Source organism: Tachypleus tridentatus, chromosome 7 (assembly GCF_004210375.1).
Source record: "Tachypleus tridentatus isolate NWPU-2018 chromosome 7, ASM421037v1, whole genome shotgun sequence".
In the NCBI taxonomy this organism is placed as follows: Eukaryota; Metazoa; Arthropoda; class Merostomata; order Xiphosura; family Limulidae; genus Tachypleus; species Tachypleus tridentatus.
Genome location: NC_134831.1, coordinates 14251359 through 14273492, shown reverse-complemented (window position 1 = coordinate 14273492; position 22134 = coordinate 14251359). Strand labels below are relative to the sequence as shown.

The 22134-nt window shown below is 33.3% G+C and overlaps 1 protein-coding gene across 1 annotated transcript in view; it reads left to right on the top strand.

Moving 5' to 3' along the window:
* The window catches only part of LOC143255168 (trypsin-1-like), a 38083-nt gene extending 21548 nt beyond the window's left edge, over positions 1-16535 (top strand). The window contains exons 5-8 of the mRNA XM_076510417.1: positions 4121-4206; positions 9793-10073; positions 11004-11161; positions 13414-16535. Of these exons, the coding sequence (XP_076366532.1) occupies positions 4121-4206; positions 9793-10073; positions 11004-11161; positions 13414-13569 (681 nt within the window). The 3' untranslated portion in view covers positions 13570-16535. The remainder of the gene's footprint in view (positions 1-4120; positions 4207-9792; positions 10074-11003; positions 11162-13413) is intronic.
* Positions 16536-22134: the final 5599 nt, after the last annotated feature.

Genomic DNA, 22134 nt, shown 5'->3' with positions numbered 1-22134 from the left:
ATCCATACCACACGCTTCTAGATAAAGAATGTGTTTTTACTTAATATAATTGTTAGAATGCGTATTTTAGATTTCTCTCTCAAACTTGTAAAATGGTCATAAATTAATTTTCTTTAGAAATCGTTGATTTAATTTTGTATTTAGATTTCATAATTTATTATTATTACCTTAAATGTTTCCGCTACTTTGAAAATTTGGTTTTATGGTACCCAATGCTTTATGTGTAATATTTTTTTAGTGGTTGAAAGACTGGACACGAACACTCAGAAAAATATTTACCGCTTATGTATATATGTTATGTGTTTGTGCCTACCTTTCGTAATATTTAGATGGCACACGCCTTAATCAAGCACTCAAGTACATTTCTTACTAGATTGTAACAGTATGAACAACAACAAAATACAGTGTTTTGTCAAAAATAACTACAAGTTTACCGAACATTTCAGGATCTGGCGATTGAAACACATTCAAAGAGCACATTAATACTAAATATTAAGGTTTCTATATTTTTTTCAATCGAACACTTTAAAAAAATTGATTAAACACAATATTCTGCTCAATAGCTGAAATGCTTTCAATAGATGGAGCTTCCTTCATCAATTTGTTCTTGAAATCGTTTGGGCTGGTTTCGTACTTTTGTCATTAATTTAGATTTCATCAATAACGAAGTGAAGTAACTGTAAAACAATTAGTATTTGTTCTGAAATTAGGTTTAGAGATTTATTAAAAATCTATTTATAAGATGTTGGATGTTTGAAGCTACATTCAAAGTTCCCAAGTTTGTTTGTTTGCTTTTCGCTAAGAAATTGTTGCTTAAATATTGTCATATTCGCCTTGGGATGAATAAAAGACAATTAATGTACGCAGTTGTTAACGCTTTTGTTGACAAAATAGATTATCCAAATAAGATACGCAATACGTTTGCACCGATCATATATATAATCGAAATCATTGGATTAAAGCTAAATAACATTATTTAATTCAATGGTATTAAATGTGTGATATTGCTATTTAAAAAAAGAAAAAGAAATTACAGTGCCTAGAGTTACGATTAAAGGAACAAGCAGAAAACTAAGGAAAATATTATTCATTTAAGGCATTATGGGATATATTTTCAGACGAATTCTTGCAGTTAATTGGATCTAATGTAGGGTTAGTGGCCATTAAGAGATTGGTACTATAGAATTGGAGCGTTGAACATTTTCATCAGTTTTACGATATAAAGGCCGATAATTGGTGAACCATTAGAAACACAAAATTAAAAAAATTGTGATAAATATTTCGCTAATCGTATTAATTTCCAATTTTTTGTTCATTGCGTATTTAGAAATCAGAGAAGTGTGAATTGTTCAATTCACTAGATTTGTGTCTTTGACTATTTTGTTTGTTTTTTCTCTGCGTTTTTCTCACAGTAAGGAATTGAACTTTCAATTTAAGTTAAGCAATGTAAGTTCTCAAACTTTTAGCTGGCCCTGTCCCCCGGTGAGACAGCAGTAAGTCTATGGATTTACAACGCTGAAATCAGAAGTTTGATTCCCCTCGGTGGACACAACAGATAGTCAGATGTGGCTTTGCTATAAGAAAAACACACCCATGCAGCTAGCCCACTGTGTAATTAAGTAAAACACACCCATGCAGCTAGCCCACTGTGTAATTAAGTAAAACACACCCATGCAGCTAGCCCACTGTGTAATTAAGTAAACCACACCCATGCAGCTAGCCCACTGTGTAATTAAGTAAACCGCACCCATGCAGCTAGCCCACTGTGTAATTAAGTAAAACACACCCATGCAGCTAGCCCACTGTGTAATTAAGTAAAACACACCCATGCAGCTAGCCCACTGTGACTTCGAGTGATTTTATAAGACGTGATTTTACGTCGCTGCATCCTCGGTAGTGTCTAGTATTTTTATAACTTTTTTTTATTTTTTTCTGGTAACAGAAATAAATGTCCGATAGTCTGAAACGTATTGTAGGTACATACTAGACGATACAAACTAGCACGCTAAAACCTGGAATCTTATTCTATTTTTTACTAACTTATTCATTTCAACACAAAAAGGTGTGTTGTGTGATTTACTCTTTGCTAAACCGAAAAAAATTAAAAATAATTTAATTTAATATAATATTAGCTAAGCTAATATTCTAAGAGTGTTGTATGAAACATACACAAACATTATAAAAGTTAAGTCACTACGTAATTATATTTCTGACCAGTACAGAACTAGAAGTGGCCTAATAGTTAGTGTAAATCTGCGAATCCAAGAATCACGTCCAAGTGCCCCAGGCTCAGCATGGCCAGGTGGTTAAGGCACTAGACTTGTAATCTAAAGGTCACGGGCTCGAATCCCTTTCACACCAAACAGGCTCACCTTTTCACCCGTGGGGGCGTTATATCTTGCGGTCAATCCCACTATTTGTTGGTAAAAGAGTATCCCAATAGTGGGCGGTGAGTGGTGATGACTAGCTGCCTTCCGTGTAGTCTTACACTCCTAAATTACGGACGTCTAGCTCAGATAATCCTCGTGTAGCTTTGCGTGAAATTCAGAACAGAGAACAAATATGACTTAAATTCTCATGTATTGAGTAATTGATTGAACAGACAAACTGAATACTGTTACAGTAAAATATTTGTACAGAATTTTAAAGAAAATAATTTAACTGTTTAACTGATAACAATACATGTTATCCAGTCTTATAAAAAGTTTCACGGTGAGCAACAAAGAGTAATCTAAAAATATATTATAATGGCAGCTGGTGTGGGTATTAAAACTTTGATTAAAACAAGGCATCTAAAGATGACCTAAGAAGGTCGAAACGTTGTTCTTTATTTTATATTTTAATTAAAGTTTTAACACCCATATAAACCGTCTTTAGAATACATTGTTACTTAAGTGGGTTTTTCGTCATCATGAAAGAGTAATCTAAAGTTCTTTCAGCAAGTTTCTTACACCTATATTACGTCACACCGTTAACACCTGGATCAGCTATAAAAAAGCTGCCTCAGTCCTTAATATTTTATTGAAATCAATCAATCAATAAATCTTTCAACAAATAAATAAATTATACTAACCTATAAAATAAAACGATATGGTCTTTACAACTTGTTCCACGTTTTATTTTTTTACTGTTTTCTGGATTGTGGTATTCAGGTACACTCAATTTTTTGACAGAAAATTAAAAGTAACCGTAATCCAGAGCACATTTTGTAAATGTTAACCATAAAATAAAATACACCAGAAGAAAAGAATCATAAGCAACTGAATGAATAAACCAGCAATCTTGATTCATACAAATCACAGAAGTTTATTTATGGACTTTTATCTAAACTTGCAGCTTCGTGTATAGAAGTCTCTTTGTCTGCTGGAACTGGATAAATAAAACATACCTCTAGAAAACATAAACATTAGTAAGAATAATGATAATGCCATACTTTTAAGTCGAACAAGATTTCCAGTATATCAGTCCTAGATAGCCAATATCAACGATCATTTCCATCATACATTTACAAGAAATCTAAATTGTCATCTCATACTAACTTGTACAAGGTCTATACCACCCTTAAAATGAGTACATCATTCAACGAGAACGTCAAGCATTAATTGCATCAATCAACTAACTATACGAATAAATATGTAAACATGTAAAAAAGTTCGCCGAATATACCAAAATACATTACTTCTAGTTGTAGAACTATGAAATTACCAGTTATTTTAACTGCGAGAAAGATAAATATTTTTCACAGTAAAAATGTCTCCCAGCGGTTTAGTGGTAAATATATGGATCTGCACCGTTAAAAATCGGAGTTCGAATATTCATTGAGGACAGCCAATTACGTAGTTTTCACTACGAAAAAACAGTAAAATTTCACTTTATTTTTTTTTTACAATTTTTTTCAGATTTGATATGTAAAGGTGGATATCATATGCTATGAAACAATGCTGTAAATACATACTGAATTGTGCAGTTACACAATAGGGGCTTTAGACTGTCTCGTATAAATACTCATGTAATCTGTGCCGACTAAAATGTAAAAAAACGTTACTAATATGTATATTCATATGCATGTGTGTCTGTATGTATAGATTGCAGCTTAAACGTTGTCGTTTCACGTTTCTAGGCGCTGATTCAGGTGAAAGGTAGTCGTTGTGGTGGCGCTTTAGTTGGTCGACGTCATGTTGTCACAGCTGGTCACTGTGTAGCCAAGTAAGTTGTACGACATACATATTTATTACCTTTGCCGTTTATGACACCATGTCCAATTTTCACATAGTACAGGACTTCCGTGTATTTTACGTTTTAAAAAATCCGCCTGTAAAGTTGTAGACTTATAGAATGGCGCTATTTATTGGTAAGAATTTTTATTTTTTTCTTGTAATTAAGTGAAACAAAATTACCTAGATAATTAATAGTGAGTTGGAGGGAAATATATCCTATTACATTTCACATAAATATTTTTTCAAGTCTACGAAAGACCCATGTAAAGTCCTGCACATTAACTAGCCTAAAAACTTCAACAATGACATGGTTCATATTGGTAATGAAACCTGGTTTAAATCCAAAGCAGACAGAGGGAGAGTGAGTGTGTTCAGTCTTTTAAACACTATAACCCTACTTTATATATACATCTCATTAGTGATGAACAATAACAGATTTTGGAGGCCTAGTCGTTCTCTTTGTTTTCCATGACTAAAACATTTACACACAATCAATGCTATTTTACAATTTATATCGTATTCTCAGGTGCTCATTATGTCTCAATTCTACTACAGTGATAAAAAATCTGGTCAACAGTTATTTACACTTTACTCTAATAACAGAAAGTATTCTCTCCTAAGACGCTCCTGTTATTGTGTTCCTTTTCGGATACAATAAATATATATTAAAAGTAACATAATTTTTTCTGGAAACACCAGCTAAATCAGGATTCTTTAGGTTGCTATCTGAAGGAATCTTAATTCAACAGATCTGATGATTTAAACAGTGATATTACTAGGGAACTGTAAACATAAGAAATAGAAAAACATAAGTTGAGCAGGTTGATCGTGTATTTTAGTTTCTTTGTTGTTAGGCGCAAAGCTACATGTTTGTTTTTGAATTTCGCGCATAGCTACGCGAGGGCTATCTGCGCTAGCCGTCCCTAATTTAGCAGTTTAAGACAAGAGGGAAGGCAGCTAGTCATCACCGCCAACTCTTGGGCTACTCTTTTATCAACGAATAGTGGAATTGACCGCACATTATAACACCCCCACGACTGAAAGGGCGAGCATGTTTAGTCCGACAGGGATTCGAACTCGCGACCCTCGGATTACGACTCGAACGCTTTAACCCACCTGGCCATGCCAGGCCTACAAAGCTACATATTAGGCTATGTTCTACTGAACACGGGTATCAAAACTCGGTTTTAAGCGATATAAGTTCACAGACACACCACTTTGCTGCTAAGGAAGTGAGGAGGCGTGAATTGTAGTATAAACAGACTTCTGACTGATTTTACCCAATGTTTCTGGTCACTTGTTCACACTAAGCGTTGTAGTCACTTCCTGACATTAAGTGTTGCAACAAACTGCTTTGGTCATTTCTTCACACTGAGTGTTGTAACAAACCGTCTTTGGTCACTTCTTAACATTGAGTGTTGTTACGCACAAAAATATAAGATTATTCAGTATGTAAACAATGCCAATAAGAACAAACGTTATCATTTAAACGCCACTACATTAAAGCCAAATAGACCTAAGATAAAGACCGCGTTAACTTCAGACGTGTATTTTTTGTTCAAAGACGTGTAAAATCCATAATGGACAAATTAAGAGAAATGTAGAGCGAAAACACTTGCAATTGACGTAACTTTTATCTCAGATCTCAGGTCTCTATTGGTATAAAAACAAGTCGGAAATTTGAGTGTTAAGTAGACGTGTGAAACATTGTATAGAATTGTTAACACTAAGTGACCGCTGCTGTTGTGTTTGATGATTTGGTAATGTGATATAATACTGCTCACTAAATGTGTGAATGTATAAAATATATTTCACTTGAAGTATTAAACACGCGTCGTTTTCTTTAATTTTATTAAGACCTAAGGTACTGTGGCAAAACCTAGTGTGATATTAGCAGTGATGAAAACTTTGGGTTATTTTGGGCTATTCAACCATCTATATAATCATTCCTATTAATCAAAACTCTCCCATATTTTGTATGGTATGTTTCACAGGCTTACTTACCTTATCTATCAAATTTCAAAGGAATCGCTCTGACCTTTATTGGTTTATTTCAAGTCAAACTTAGCCTTAAATCATTCGTTTTCTTCTTCATCGTAACACACACACAAAAAACTTCATTTGATCGATTTCCTTCAAATATGGTAAGTAGCTGTCATATATAATCAATTAGCCTGACAGCAACTTTAGTTGTAATATTCAAGCATTTTACGACCAAAACTGTCGGTTTCGTAGCTAAACATAATTAAACTAAACAGCAAACCCATGTATTTCTTGTAGCATATATACACATACTCAACAAATTTTGCCTCATGAAACTTTAATCATAATTTTGTTTTTCATTTTGAACGCAAACTTTGATTTTACATCTTTCGGTCACAATTCTTTTCTCTCTCTCTTTTTTTTTACAACTATATCCTCTTTGATCAGGTAGTCTTTGTCTTCCAACGGTTGCTTTAAAAAGCTACATTTTTCACACAGTTACAAAGTCAGTACACCCTTCTATTGAATGATAACATAACTCTTTACCCTTTTTTGTATAATTATAGATCGTTTCTCTGGTGTAGACGTGTTGAGTTCTGTTTTTTTTTCGGTGTGTCACACTGACTTTCTTTAGTCAGCCTGGCATGGCCAGCTGGTTAAGGACGTTCGAGTCGCAATCTAAGGGTTGCGGTTTCGAATCCCCATCCATTAAACATGCTTGACCTTTCAGTTGTAGGTCTGTTATAAAGTGACGGTAAATCCTATTATTCGTTAGAAAAAGAGTTGGCGGTGGGTGGTGATGACTAGCTTATCAGGTGGTTAAGGCACTCGACTCGTAATCCGAAGGTTGCGGGCTCAAACTTTCGTCCTACAAAACATACTCGCCCTTTCAGCCGCAGGAGCATTATAACGTTACGGTCAATCCCACCTTTCGTTGGTACAAGAGTAGCCCAAAAGTTGGCGGTGGGTGATGATAACTAGCTACCTTCCCTTTAGTCTTACACTGCTCAATTAGGGACGGCTAACGTAGATAGTCCTTGTGTAGCTTTGTGTGAAATGCAAAACCAAACTTTTTAGTCTTTGCAAGTTACGTGTTTAAAAGCTTAACGTAGTATAGTAATTTCTTTCATAGTACCACAAATTACCCTGATGGCGATGCTCGAATTAAGAGGTCTTTTAAACTATGATTTATTTTTATCGTGATTGCTTCGACTAATTATAACCTATATATTTATATTAGTTTGTTATAACTTTTAAAAAAGAAGCCGAAACAAAAATAAATTAAACACAAAACGCTGCACTAAGTAAAAAGATCCCAGGGTACAAACTATAATGTGGGATTATAAAATGTACCCTAGGTTTCGGAGGTAATTTGCTTATTTAATTTCATTAACATGTATTCATTTTCATTATATACATACATATATATATATGTACACATAGGTATGTGGATGTGTTGTTGTTTTTGTCAATCGTTCGTAAGAAAGAAGTGTAATCAGATCCAACATAATAGAAACTGTTTTGTTTTCAGTGCAATTTAACAAATATTTCTATTCATTTGCTAATAATAATAATAAGTTTGCTGTATTTTTACGTGTATATCGGAGATTATACTTGTTAATTTCGAGATAAAGTAACTTTGTTGTACCTTCTTTTAATAATATACAAATGGGAGAATTCCGATGTAAACAAACATCAATAATATTTTAAAAAGTGTCATTTACCTTTCGGTTCTCGCCTACTGTCAACTAGTCTTTTTAAAGTTTAATTGAATTTCATTAAAGCTAAAGGCCTGGAGTGGCCTGGTGATTAAGGCGTTCGACTCCCAGTCTGAAGATTTTGGGTTTGGGTCACTGAACGTGCTTGCCCTTTCAGCCGTGGGAACGTTATAAAATGACTGTTAATTCCACTCTTCGTTGGTAAGAAAGTATCCCTAGAATTGGCAGTGGAAGGTGTTGATTAAATGCCTTTCATCTAGTTTATCTCTGCTAAGTTAAGAACGATTAGTGCAGACAATCGTGTAGTGTTACGCAAAAAGGAAAAACAAATAAATATTAATGCTAGATTCCCAGCCCGGTTAAATCAGTCGTAATTTCAAATCACTTCTTGTAGTACAAGACTTATCAACAACAACTGTTGAAGTCAAGTACATCGAGGGTTTTATAATATAATAGCTCAACAATTTGTTTATTTATTTTCAACTTTTAGTAATTAAATCACAGCAAGAAAATTGTACGCATTTTCTTTAAATTAACAGTAATTTAGTGGTTTTATTATACTTATTTAAGTTATCGATGTTGTCTCAGCACTACCAACAAGAACAAACATTCATAAAAGGTCAACAGTAGTAAAATATTTGTTGTTTTGAATATCTATGTGCTAATTTATTTTTCCCTAACTTCTGCTGTTTTCAAACCAGACCGACTTACAAATCGAACTAAACTCCTGCAGTATCTTCGGTCTAAAAGGCAGAATTCGCTTTTCCATTTCTTTCGAAATATGAAGACCCAAATTTTTAACTACACATGTGTGATTTATAAATAGTCTGTATACTAGTGCCCTCTAGGGAATTTTACTTGATATAAATCGAATGGGACTGACCCTCTTATTTCGTACTGTATTTATCTAAATACGTAACTAATGGGAACAAAACTAGTTCATATAAGCCTGTCGGTAATTTAAAAATTACTAAGTATTTGTGGCAATTTTGAAATTACACAGTTGAACTTAAGTCGAATTATTTCACCGTCACGATTGTTTTATTTTTGTTATGCTCTGTTCAATCTAGTTGTTATACAGCTGCTTAATATAGAAAGAAAAATAAAGTTTCTGAGAGAGACGAATGATTAAATATATTAAAATATAATGCTTTATTAAGTCAATCTTGGAATAAATAGAACTATTGAAACTAAATCTTTCTTAAACTCAGTAATCAAGATAGCATACGAAGCAGAAAAATTATCAGTTAATGATTCCTAACATCAAGCAAACGTTTGATTGGCTATTGTTAATGAAGAATGTTCTAGGAATAATGATTACTCTACAGACTGTATTTTATTATTAATATACTATGATCTCGGGAAGATCATTAATACATCCCTCGTGATCACCAAGGTTCAATGGTAGGCATTATAATTTTTATTGTTTGTTTTTGAATTTCACGCAAAGCTACACGAAGGCTAGCTGCGCTAGCCGTCCCTAATTTAGCAGTGTAAGACAAAAGGGAAGACAGGTAGTCATCACCACCCACCGCCAACTCTTTTACCAACAAATAGTGGGATTAAACGTCGCATTATAACGTCTCCAAGGCTGAAAGGGCGAGCATATTTGGTGTCACGGGAATTCGAACCCGCGACTCTCAGATTACGATTCCAGCTTCCTCTAGCCATTGGTAAAAAGAGTAACCCAAGAGTTGGCGGTAGGCTGGCGATGACTAACTGTCTTCCCGCTAGTCTTACACTGCTAAACTGAGGACGGCTAGCGCAGATAGCTCTTGTGTAGCTTTGCACGAAATTCAAAGACAAGCATACGTCGAGCCGCAATCACTGATTTCTTTTTCCTGGTACTTACGTCACACAATGTTTTTTTACAGAGTACAGCACACGCCCCATAAAATCCAAGTAAATCTGGGAGACTATGTTCTCAACTCCAAGGTAGAGGGACTACCAAATGAGAAGTTTGGAGTGATTGATGTACGGCTGCACCCTAACTTCAGATTCACCCCTCAGGTGGACAGGTTCGATGTAGCCGTATTAATCCTTGACCGACCAGTACACTATAGAGCCAATATCCGTCCTATTTGTCTTCCCGAGAAGAACGCTGACTTCCTTGGCCAGATCGCATACGTTACAGGCTGGGGGGCACTGGAACCAGGTAAGGATTTTTTTATTGTGTAGTAGGGTTCTTTTTTAGGACGGTGTACAAAACCGCCCCTTTCTGAGTTATCAGTGTAACCTGGGTTTGACTCATCACATATCCGTTTCTACCTTCTTTTTTACTTGTCATACTTTTTTTAGTATGAATCTCATTATATTTTTGAACACTATATTATTAATCTTGCCCCTTAGGGATTTTCAAAATTTAGAAGAGTTTTTACTATAGCTTTAAAGTTATCTGAAAAGTATGTATGTATATATGTGTGTGTGTGTGTATATATAAGCCAATGAAGCACCTATATATGGCAGGGCAAGGACCTATGCACAAATCGTTCAAAATAATAAAGAGACACAATAGGACTACAATACTACATTAGAATTTGTAATAATACAAAGCTAAGTTTATAGGAGCTGAGAGGATACGTCAAGTAAAAGTTACTATTATACTGTTGGTAATAAAGGAGACATTGCAAATACAATTTAATCCAATGTACGTATTATTTGCTTCAGTGTAACATTTAGGAAGTAACTTATGTTCTAAATGAAACAATGCTATAGTCATTTTGCTCTATCCTGTATACGATAAACGTTTAATTTTAGAATAGAGGTTGCGATTCCCTTTGCAAATTGCAATAAACTCTACCCCTATCTCCTGTATTTGTTAGTTAAATGTCAATTGATAATTAACTTTATAGATTGGATTTCGTATGTGGTTTAGACTTATATTACTATTATACTAAGTAGGTTTTGTTTTAGTAACTACTAATAAAAATGCCTGTGAACTATGGATATAAAGACCAATAGGTTTAATTATATTGTCATTCACACCTAAGCCTTGACCGTTAGGAAACTAATAAAGTGGCATGTGATCTGTTATAGCTAAAACGTAAACAAGTCCGTTCCATTTTCACTATCCTGTTTCTCTCAGGGTCGAAGCTTCGTCCGAAAGTTTTGCAACACGTGCCTGTTCCTGTTATCAACAACCGTGTGTGCGAAATGTGGCACGGTCTACAAGGAATCCAGATCCGGATCCACGAGGAAATGGTGTGTGCTGGCTACGAGTTTGGAGGCAGAGATGCTTGTCAGGTAAAGCTTTTGTTACTCTCCTTCAGGACTCAAAGGCACGTGTGAGTTTTCAAGAGTCACTTATAAAGCTTGTTGTTGCTTATACAAACACTGTCGCCATCTATGTCTCATGTCTGCTACACCGAACACGTGTTTGCTTATAAGAACACTGTTATCATCTATATCTCACGTCTGATACACTGAAAACTTTTTATTTTTGTCTGTAGCATCACAGGCAGTATAATCATTTATCTTTGACATCTGTCATATCAAACACATCGTAAATATCATCAAATATCTATGATATCTGTTATATCAAACAAAAGGTATAATTATTTATCTCTGACGGCTTCTACAACAAACACGAGGTCACTGGTGATTCCAAATGTTTAGTATTCAATCATATTTTACCTAGATTATATATTTATTTATAGTTTTTGAAAATAAAAATTATCTTTAAGTTGCACAACCTCTCATTATGATTGATATTTATACTTTTCAATAAATGTTTTATAAATATATGGATATCTGTCATATCACTGACCAGTTATCGTAAATATGCCGCACATCCTAAATTTACATTCGTTTCAAACACTGTCAGGTTTCATGGCTGATTCAAATAGCTTATAATACTATAAAATGCTTTAAAATAATTTAGATGAATGGTTACATAAAAATTCAATTCTGCAAACGTTTTATTTTTGCTTACTTTCTGAGAGTTTCGGGTTGATTGAAATAAATTACCACATTTTTGTTTTAAACTTTGATTTTTATGAAACAATAGTTGAGGCTGTATTATAGCAGCTACTTTTCTATAGTTTGTTGATTTGTTTTGGAGATTATTTCAAAGTAATTTTAAAACTTTGGAAAAACTTTTATACTTCTTCAGTTTTGTTATAAAACTTAAAATTTTAAAGTTATATTATAAAATTTGAACACAAAATTAAAACAAAAACGTACAACCAGCGGCCAGTGACTAAAACAAGGTTCCACTTTAAAAGGTTAAGTAATAGTAAAAATACTTTAGATGTGAGAAATTAATATAAAGCTGAAATGGTTTATGCAATGTGGCTTTGAAACTGAATTTCGTTGAACTCCAAGGGTTACGCAGATGAATACCAGGGCTTCACACAAAGATAACAGGTAATGGCAGTATTCTTTGTTATTTTCAGTTTATGAGTGTTAACCAATGACGAACGAAATATATTTTTAAAAATCGCGAGTCATTTGATTTCAGTCTTCTCCACACAATTACAATCATAAGTAAAGAAAATAAGAAATATTCGCACATATCTTTTGCGTCGTTAGTATCTAAAGTATTTCGTATGATACGTAGATAAAACTGAAACAGTGCATCTGAATATTATATTTACTTATGTTTAGGCCTAATAATCGGCTTAGTGTGAGATTGGTTGTGAAAGACTGACTTTTCGAAGGCTGACAATTTCTGATATTCTATCTCCAGAAGATAACATTTTCAATATATATATTAGTTTGTTATAACTAAAAACAAGCCGAAAGAAAAATTAAATAAACAATAAAAACGCTGCACTAATTGATAGAATCCCAGGGCACAAGATATAGTGTGGGATATAAAATGTACCCTAGGTTTTGGAGGTGACTGAAGAAATAGGACTCACATTGCGGTGGGAATACACCGTCTATCAGTCTTAACCTCCATTCGCCAGCCTCACATAAAGAAATAAAGTAAAGGAATAGCAATAGAAATTAAAATAATAGATATAGAAATAGAAATCAGGAGAGGAAGTTGTGAGTGCTCAAGCTCAGACAGTTGTGGGAAGGTGACTGCTCTCCAAAGTAAAGAAGAAAAAAAAAAAAAAAAATAATGTGGGACGTTGTGGGCTTGAGCACACGCATCTCGCTCTCATAAATTCTATATCTATTATTTTAATCCCTACTGGTACAGCGGTAAGTCTACGGATTTACAACGCTAAAATTAGGGGTTCGATTCCCCTCGGTGAACTCAGAAGGTAGCCCGATGTGGCTTTGCTATAAGAAAAACGCACACATGCATCCTTTCAACTAGTGCAACGTTGTTTTTTTTATTTTGGTTATAACAAACTAATATAATTAATCAGATGTTTGGATTTGCTGTTTTTAACGTATTTCTTCCTTTTCATTTTGTTTTAAGTTACTTAACTCTATCAGTATTAATATTCTCTAAAAACATATGTATGTATATATACATTTGTGTTTACTTGCTAATTTATTTAATACCTCGTAACATTAGGTTTCTAACTTCTGTGTTTTAGGGTGATTCAGGCGGTCCGCTAATGGTGAACAATTTTGGAATCTGGTATCTCGTAGGGGTTGTATCCGCTGGCTATTCTTGTGCGAAACACCACCAACCTGGAATTTATCACAGAGTTAGTAGTTCTTCCGATTGGATATCAGCAAACATGGTTTAAATGTTTATAAAATATTAAAAAAGAATATTTGTTAAGGGTCCTCAGGGTAGTAGGTATCACGTAACTACAGGCAGATATGAAGTCCTTCTTAACGTTACGTAGCAAAGTTTGGATATTTATCTGCATTCAAAAGTATGTCTTACATTTCTATAATTGCTCTGATAATTTTTCAGTTTTAGTAAATTTATATATAATTGAACAATTTAAATGACAAAAACAAACTTGATAAGATAGTTTAGTTTTCTGTAGACGTATTCTTTCAGTTAATATCGCCAAATATCGTTCAATCGGTTTTATTTGATTTTTTATAAATATATCTTAATTCTTTTATAACTAACTGCTAATAGTTGATAAAATACTCAGTGAGTATATCTTGATGCCAGACATTCAATAACGTAAGTAACAATATAATTGTAGTCTTAAAGCTGATCATAAGAGCTATTTAATAGAACCTTTATACAGTTACAAGTTTTCAATTTTTTTCCCTTAACGACACGAAATTCTCTGTACGGTTACTCGAGAATTATCTGTTGACTTTTCATCTCAACTAGCTTATGACATACTGTACTTATTTTCATCAGATTAGGCTTAACGTCATTAATCAAAACTGATTAAACTACGTTTCAGTCTATATCTTTTAATGTTGATCTAAGCCTACTTTTGATCTGAATGTTCATCTTCAGATTTAATTTGTCAGTATATCTTTATACATCTAAGTTAACATTCAAAACTGGGCGTTTATCTGGCTATATGAGGCGTAGCTACTCATCAAACTATATCTGACCTGATTGACGGGTTATCTGGCTAGAATGTGGCCTGAGATTTAGCTTGATACTTTACCATTCCATGTTTCATTTAACTTTAATCGTTTCGGAAACGAACATTTATCTGCCCGTATATAGCTTGACTGTTTGTTCATTAAGCGTTATCTAACCTGGCGCGTAACTAGTTTAAATATGTAGCTACGCATTTTTGATCATATATCAGAGTAAGGCTTGACAGAAATGTTTGTATGCCTGCTATCTTCATTCTCGTGGAAAGTTTGGAGTATTTTGAGTACAGATATAATTATGAAAATCATAGCAAATATAATAATTAAACCGAGGTTTATAATAAACACATGACATAAGCTATCATAGTTACGGTGAAAACGAGGCCAGAATTATATGTATCCTCCTTGTACAGTGATCTGAAACACATTCTCGATACCATAAAAATATTACTCTCGTCTCCAGTCAGAAGCCTAGAAAACTCATTGTGTTTCAAATACATGTAGTCAATTTGTACCATATGACAGAAAACAAATTAATATGAAGGACTAGGGAACGATAAGAGGTTAAAAGAGAGAGAGATGAAGCAGTGCCAAAGTGTAAAGGAAAAGGCTTAAAACTTCCGATAGTTCAGCTGAAGAGATAGGTTCTAATGATGTCAAAACCTTCGTCATTTTTAATTTGAATTTCCAGTTTCTTCCTTATATTTTTGTTTCCTTAAATCAATTTGTATTGTCTTCCTTATCTAATATACTAAATATTTTAAGATAAACTGCACTACCAAGTATAATGAATTTCAAACCCAAAACTCGAACGTTTTCAAAAAGTTTACTATTTTCCTTCAGTAAAACAAGTAAAAATCAGCCATTTTGGGAACTAATAGGCCTCGTAGACTTATGCATACATTACTAGTGTACGAAATATTTTAAGATGAAATGCTAAGTAAAAATCAGTCATTCAGAGAACTACTAGGCCTCGCAGTCTTATCCAGAATTTATATGGCGCCTTCCTCTATTGTGGAAGGACTCAAGAGTATTGTATAATAAAATAAAATCTGTAAAAATAAAGCCATTTCGTTGAACAGACACAAATGGGAGGGAGCTCCTATTTTCTGTTTATGAATATACATATTTTACAAGATTATACGTAATCGTTATCTTTTTATCGTTTTTACATAAGTAACAGCTTGTTTTAGACTAAAGTCAGTATAATTCATTTTGAAATTAGGATAATAAATAATAAAAGTTAATATAATTAAAGTGTAATTAAATGTTTAACGTCTTGACTGTAGATCTACTATTTTTTTACACATGTATGTTGGTGAGTTTTGTAAGGTATTTAAAAGTGGGTTAAACTTTAGTTTTACAGTATCACAAGTTTGTTTAACTTAAGTTTACCAATGAATATTAACGTGTGAATTACTTCATGAAACGTTATTTCTGAAGTTGGGAGGATACACTGCAGATACAGACGGGTATCATTTTTGTACATTCCATCTCTCAGGTCCTCTCAGGCTAAAAAGATAATTTCACATTTTATTTTCTCCTATAAAACTCATCGCCAGTAATGGTTAGTTATATGTATTGAGTTAAAAAGTGTTTTATTCTTTGGCAGGTTCTAAGTTTAGTGTCTTTGATCTTAAAGAAGTTGTTAAAGAAAATATATATATGTTCCTAATAACATTCATTCATACTTTAACTACTAGTGTAGACACAGCAGGCGTGTATCGTTTTAAACTTTTATAGAACAAGAACAACCGAATCATTCACACATTATCTACTAGTGTAGACACAGCAAGCCTGTATCGTATTAAAAGTATTGTTTTATAGAACAAATACAACCGAATTATTCACACTTTAACTACTAGTGTAGACACAGCAGGCCTGTATCGTATTAAAAGTATTCTTTTATAGAACAAGAACAATCGAATCATTCACACTTCAACTACTAGTGTAGACGCAGCAGGCCTGCATCGTATTAAAAGTATTGTTTATAGAACATGAACAACCAAATCATTCACACTTTTAACTACTAGTGTAGACACAGCAGGCCTGTATCGTATTAAAAGTGTTGTTTTATAGAACAAGAGAACCATGTAACTTTGACTGGTAGCCTAGACACAGTAGGCCTACGTCATATTCAGAGTATTGATTTGTAGAATATATGAACAATTAATGTAAATAAAGTTTGTTTAAAACCTGAACTTGTTTTGTTTGTAAAATAACGACCATTCACTCTTACCTAACTTCACGAAACAACAAAAAATAAGTACCATAGAAACGTAAAAATATAATTTTCGTTCCAATAAATAAAAATTAAATACTTGTTTGACTGTCGACAAACCGAACAACGGAGAACGAGTGTATGTTATATAAAAACTACGTTTAGAAACTGTGTGTGTGTGTGTTTTTCTTATAGCAAAGCTACTTCAGGCTATCTGCTGAGCCCACCAAGGGAAATCGAACACCTGATTTTAGCGTTGTAAATCCGTAGACTTACCGCTGTACTAGCGGGGGCCCGTTTTGAAAGTAAACTAGCTAAAACAGTAAATAAATAAGTAAACCTTTGATCAAGTTTATCTCAACAAACAAATTTTTGTTCCTCAATGAAAAACCAACACGACTCTTCACAGAACTGACAGTTTCAAGCAAATTATGCTGAATTTAACAAAAAAATCATTGTCTTTCCTCACGTTAAGCAACGTTCGTTACAGTTACTCATTTGATTAAAATTCATAAAAACTTCAACATATTAAAATTGCTGATCTAAGCCAAAGATGTTAGTAGCCGCATTACTTTTCTTAGAAAATAACACTTTAACTAAAGAGATTATTTGGAATATTAAAAAATTGTGGTAATGTGTATGTGACATCTTAGATATAATTGACAAATCATTCCTATGTGCAAACTCAAGGACACAAGTAGTTGGTTTTTAAGGGAGTTTTATACAGTGTATGCTAGTCCTACTTGTTTCTATAGCGGGACAACGTTTCGGCTTCTATACTGAGATATTCTTTAAATACCACTCTAGAAAGTAGCAAGAGTAGTCCATCAATTCCAAATCTCTGATAACACACCATCTAGAGTGGAGCACTGAAAACAGAGCAACTGTTCTGTGTTCGTAACATCGTAGGTGGGTATCCTTATTGATCAAACGTTTCCATATACTTCAGCTGAAAGGATTTAAAACCAGAAGTTAAATTAATCTGTACAAAATCCCTTTCCGATTTTCATGTATGAATTTTCCTTAGGTCTTTTGCACTTTCGGAAACGTGGTAAATGTAATGTTAAGCGGAAAGAAAACAGGTTCTATTCTATACTACCTTGCACTCTATAGCGGTTCATATATGTTTAAACTGTTTTTAAAGACCCAGGTACTATTTTAAAAAGAAGAAATATTGGATCTTACATAAAAATGCTTTTTATTATTGCATTATCAAAAGCTCAAAGCATATCGGGTAAATATAACTGAATCTTTGTTTTATTATTTTGTATTGTTTTTTAGATAAAGTATGATACAGAAAAAAATGCCACAAATAATAAAATATCACGTACAAAGAGAAAAAAAATCCAAACCCCGAGCATTTGTTTGTTTGTTTTGGAATTTCGCACAAAGCTACTCGAGGGCTATCTGTGCTAGCCGTCCCTAATTTAGCAGTGTAAGACTAGAGGGAAGGCAGCTAGTCATCACCACCCACCGCCAACTCTTGGGCTACTCTTTTACCAACGAATAGTGGGATTGACCGTCACATTATACGCCCCCACGGCTGGGAGGGCGAGCATGTTTAGCGCGACTCGGGCGCGAACCCGCGACCCTCGAATTACGAGTCGCACGCCTTACGCGCTTGGCCATGCCAGGCCTTCCCCGAGCATTTAGAATAAGGTGTTCCTTACATGAAATCTGATATTGGGACTAATTTGATGAATTATAGCTTAAATATGCGCACTTACCAAATTTAAGCATGCTTATAAATGTTCAAAAACTTGTTCATGTAAGTTCAGCCAAATTAGATGTTAACAAAACGATTGGCATTTACCCTCTTAGGCAATACGGTGTTTAAAAAGAACATTAAAAAACAAACTTTTATTTAATAACACTATGTAACACAAATTTTGTTCCTGGATAGTATGTGTTATTTCTTAACAGCTTATGTTGTAAAAGTACAAAAAATGGCCATTATTATTTTCAAACTTTGCTTTTGTGACCTGGATAATGAAATTTAGAAATTAACCTATTTTCTATGTAAAAACTGGCAAATTTTCACATTTTCATTTACATAAGATCTGAATAAAACAACATATGAATTAAGATTTACATGTATTTATACTAAACTTATACAAAAATAAACAAAAATGTTTAAAAGTGAGTAGTTTTTCGAGATTTGCGACTGTAGTGTAAATCACTTTCACGTATCAGCCCCCAAATACAGTCTCGGTATTCGACTTTGTTAGACAAAGATCTCTGATCAAGTGATTGATGTTTCTTTGGTTGGGGTAGTATGGGTGTCTCTCACCAGCTGTGCCTCTAAAATTGTAATATGGATCTTCAACGTCTACCTCCTCTTCTGATTTGCTGCTTTCTTCTGAGGATGGTTACTTTCTCTCTGGCAGATTGGGTACAGGGAACTCAGGGCAATGTGGCACTAGGGCGATGGTTGATGGAAGGTTCGGATAGATGATCGGTTCTAAAAAACCGGTTAAATATATTGTAACCCACAATTTTTAGTGTTATAGTACAAGGTCAGTACTTCTCGAGGTAGTAAAGCAAATAATCCAGTTTATTATAAAATAGTCATATTACTGTTAAAAACCTTTAACACATGTAAAGTGAATGAAAAAATCGAAATGATTTTTATGTGATTTTAAAAGCTTCATTTGTTTTCTTTCACGTGTTTCTTGAATGATACATCAAAACTGTGTTGTTAATAATTATATTACCTAAATTCATACTTTTTGCCTACAATAATGGTGAATAATTAATTCTTAAATGTGCAATATTTGATTTGTTATAGTAAACTTTCTTATACTAACCTTTGCCTTGGCGGACTCAGCAGATAGCCCGACGTGGCTTTGCTATAAGAAAACACGCACACTTATACTAACCTCTTCATAAATTTGGTTTGTTTTACACAAGAAGGTATAAAATCAAACCATTTTTCCTTAACATTAAATTTGCGTTTTCTTTTAGTTTATTGTTTATCTTGTTGTTGTTTTTTTCACACTCTATATTACAACACATAGAGTTAAAGGTACACTGGAATGGTAACATACACTTTCCTTAAGCAAGGTTGCCATCTGTAGACAAGTTTAAAAACTATTATCTTGTTATAATATTCATGATGTTATAAAAACACGTAGGCCTGGCATGGCCAGGTGAGTTGAGGCGTTCGACTCGTAATCTGAAGGTCGCGGGTTCGAATCCCGGTCGCACTAAACATTGTCGCTCTTTCAGCGTGGGGTGTTATAAGTGACGGTCAATCCCACTATTCGTTGGTAAAAGAGTAGCCCAAGAGTTGGCAGTGAGTGTTGATAACTATCTGCCTTCCCTATAGTCTTACACTGCTAAATTAGAGACGGCTAGCGCAGACAGCCCTCGAGTAGCTTTGCGTGACGTTAAAAAAAAACAAAATAGAAACACGTACGTTCAAGAAGGCTTGACACAAAATGTTGACGGAAATGAAACACACCTACAAGAGAACATGGAAATATATGCCAGTCATTTCCTGAAAACCCGATGACCTTCATAACTTTTCTTATCTCCCTTTATATATCACTCATTTGATTACACCACTATTTCCAGTTTGCCACTGAAGAAGAAAGCTCCACTTTTCGAAAGCGCTCGGATTATAGTCTGTATTTTTAATATCTTGTGTATCCTTGACGAAAGTTCTACACCTGCAGGTCAAAACCACAAGTTGATTTGTTTGTTTACTTAAAATTACAACAGAGAAAAGAGTTGAAATATTAAGAATAAAACATCATTAAATGGGCAACTTAACGTTATTTTTGTTTTATTTTGGATATTTGAACGTTTCACTCCTTTGTACTTTTAAATAAATTAATTAAATACATTTGCGACTTCAAATACGTAGTTTTAAGAGTCTAAATTTCGTAAAATAAGTATATATAAAATGAGGTGTTTCATCAAAACGTAAATTATTTGGGGTAAAGAAAGTTTTAAACGACCTCACAATACATTTCCAACAATACATTCGAAAATATTAATCTGTGTTTGTAGAAACAAATTTTTATAGCGTTTCTGAATTCATTTAAAATTCTAATCAACTTTTAAACCTTTTAGCACTGCAAAAGTTTTGTTTTGTTTCAAAATAAAGTTAACTTTCGTATACAGGATACAAATTATTATAGTCAGTTTCAATCATTTAACATTATTTAAGGGCAATTTCATTAGACGTCATGAACGTTTAGTTTTCCAATAAACTTTGCAAAGTATTCAGTTATAAGAATATGAGGAAAGTTCATTCTCCAATATTATACTAACAATTACTCTTAATATTTTTCCAAATTAATAGTAGCGATAAGAGAAATAATGCATTCAATAATGCAAATGAAACAAAATCATGTATAAAAAAGAATTACCAGTTATATTAACATCTGTCAATAATAAACAAATCATAAAATTTATCCAATATTAATCTCCAACGTTCAATGTGTATCAAATTTTTTAAGCAGAAACTACATTGTTGCTGCCATTAGGCTTAGATAAACGATAACGATTACTACTGCCAAAAGTGACAACGTAAAATTCATTTAAAAGTTTGATATGTACTGATGGTAATTTGTAATTAGTAGATTTGGCTTATTATTTGTAAATTTGCAGCTCTGCAGAGAGCGAATTAATATCTCTTAAGCAAAATGTTTGACCCTAGAATTACAAATCGTATACCATGTAGTATTTTTAAACATTTTCTAAATTACTTCTTCACTGAACTGCTTGTGGATCCATCATTGTTAATTAGAGGATCCTTAAAAACGTATGAACGTACAAAAATACAACATATAATCAAGTTTATCCCTTTAATTACTGTTGAGATATCCTGAGTATTTTACATAGAAAGTTATTAAAATTCTTTCCTTTTTCAATATTTTTTCAGTTAGCGTTTCACAACCAAGAGCATAACATTACACAGATACAATATAATACGTGACTCATAAGTAAAGAATGGTATAAAAAGTCAGTCATTTCAGAGCTAACAAGTAATTATAATGAAGTTGGTCTATTAAAAGTAAATCGAATTGAGGGATACTTGCAAAGAGTAAATTTGAGTTTGATGACGAGACATCGTGCTTAGAAAATAATATTTAAAGACGGTTTGAATGGGTAGTGGGTAAAATATTTATCATTGTAATAAACTTATGTAATCTACCTAACCAAAACAGAGTAATATTAAAAGTTGAATAAAACACATAAACAAACATTTTTTGGGAGTTACTGATATATAAAAGATAAAATTAAAACAGGCCAATAATTAATAGTTAACATTACAGAAAGTCTATAGAGAGTGGTATACAATTATGTTTAGGTGCTTCTTAATCTTTGAGCAATTACATGACCACAGAAAGTCTTTTGTTGAAACAGTCTCACCTGATCCGTGGCTGAAGCTCATCTTTTATTGTCCATAACTAAATAATTCAATCTGGTTTTGTACTTTTCGTAAACATAAATGTGAATGAATGGAAAATTGAGGGCATTTTGTTCAGTCGCATATTTACTACATAATTAATAAATTCACAGTATATCTTCCAGGTACATCATTTTTTTTAAGATGTCTTTA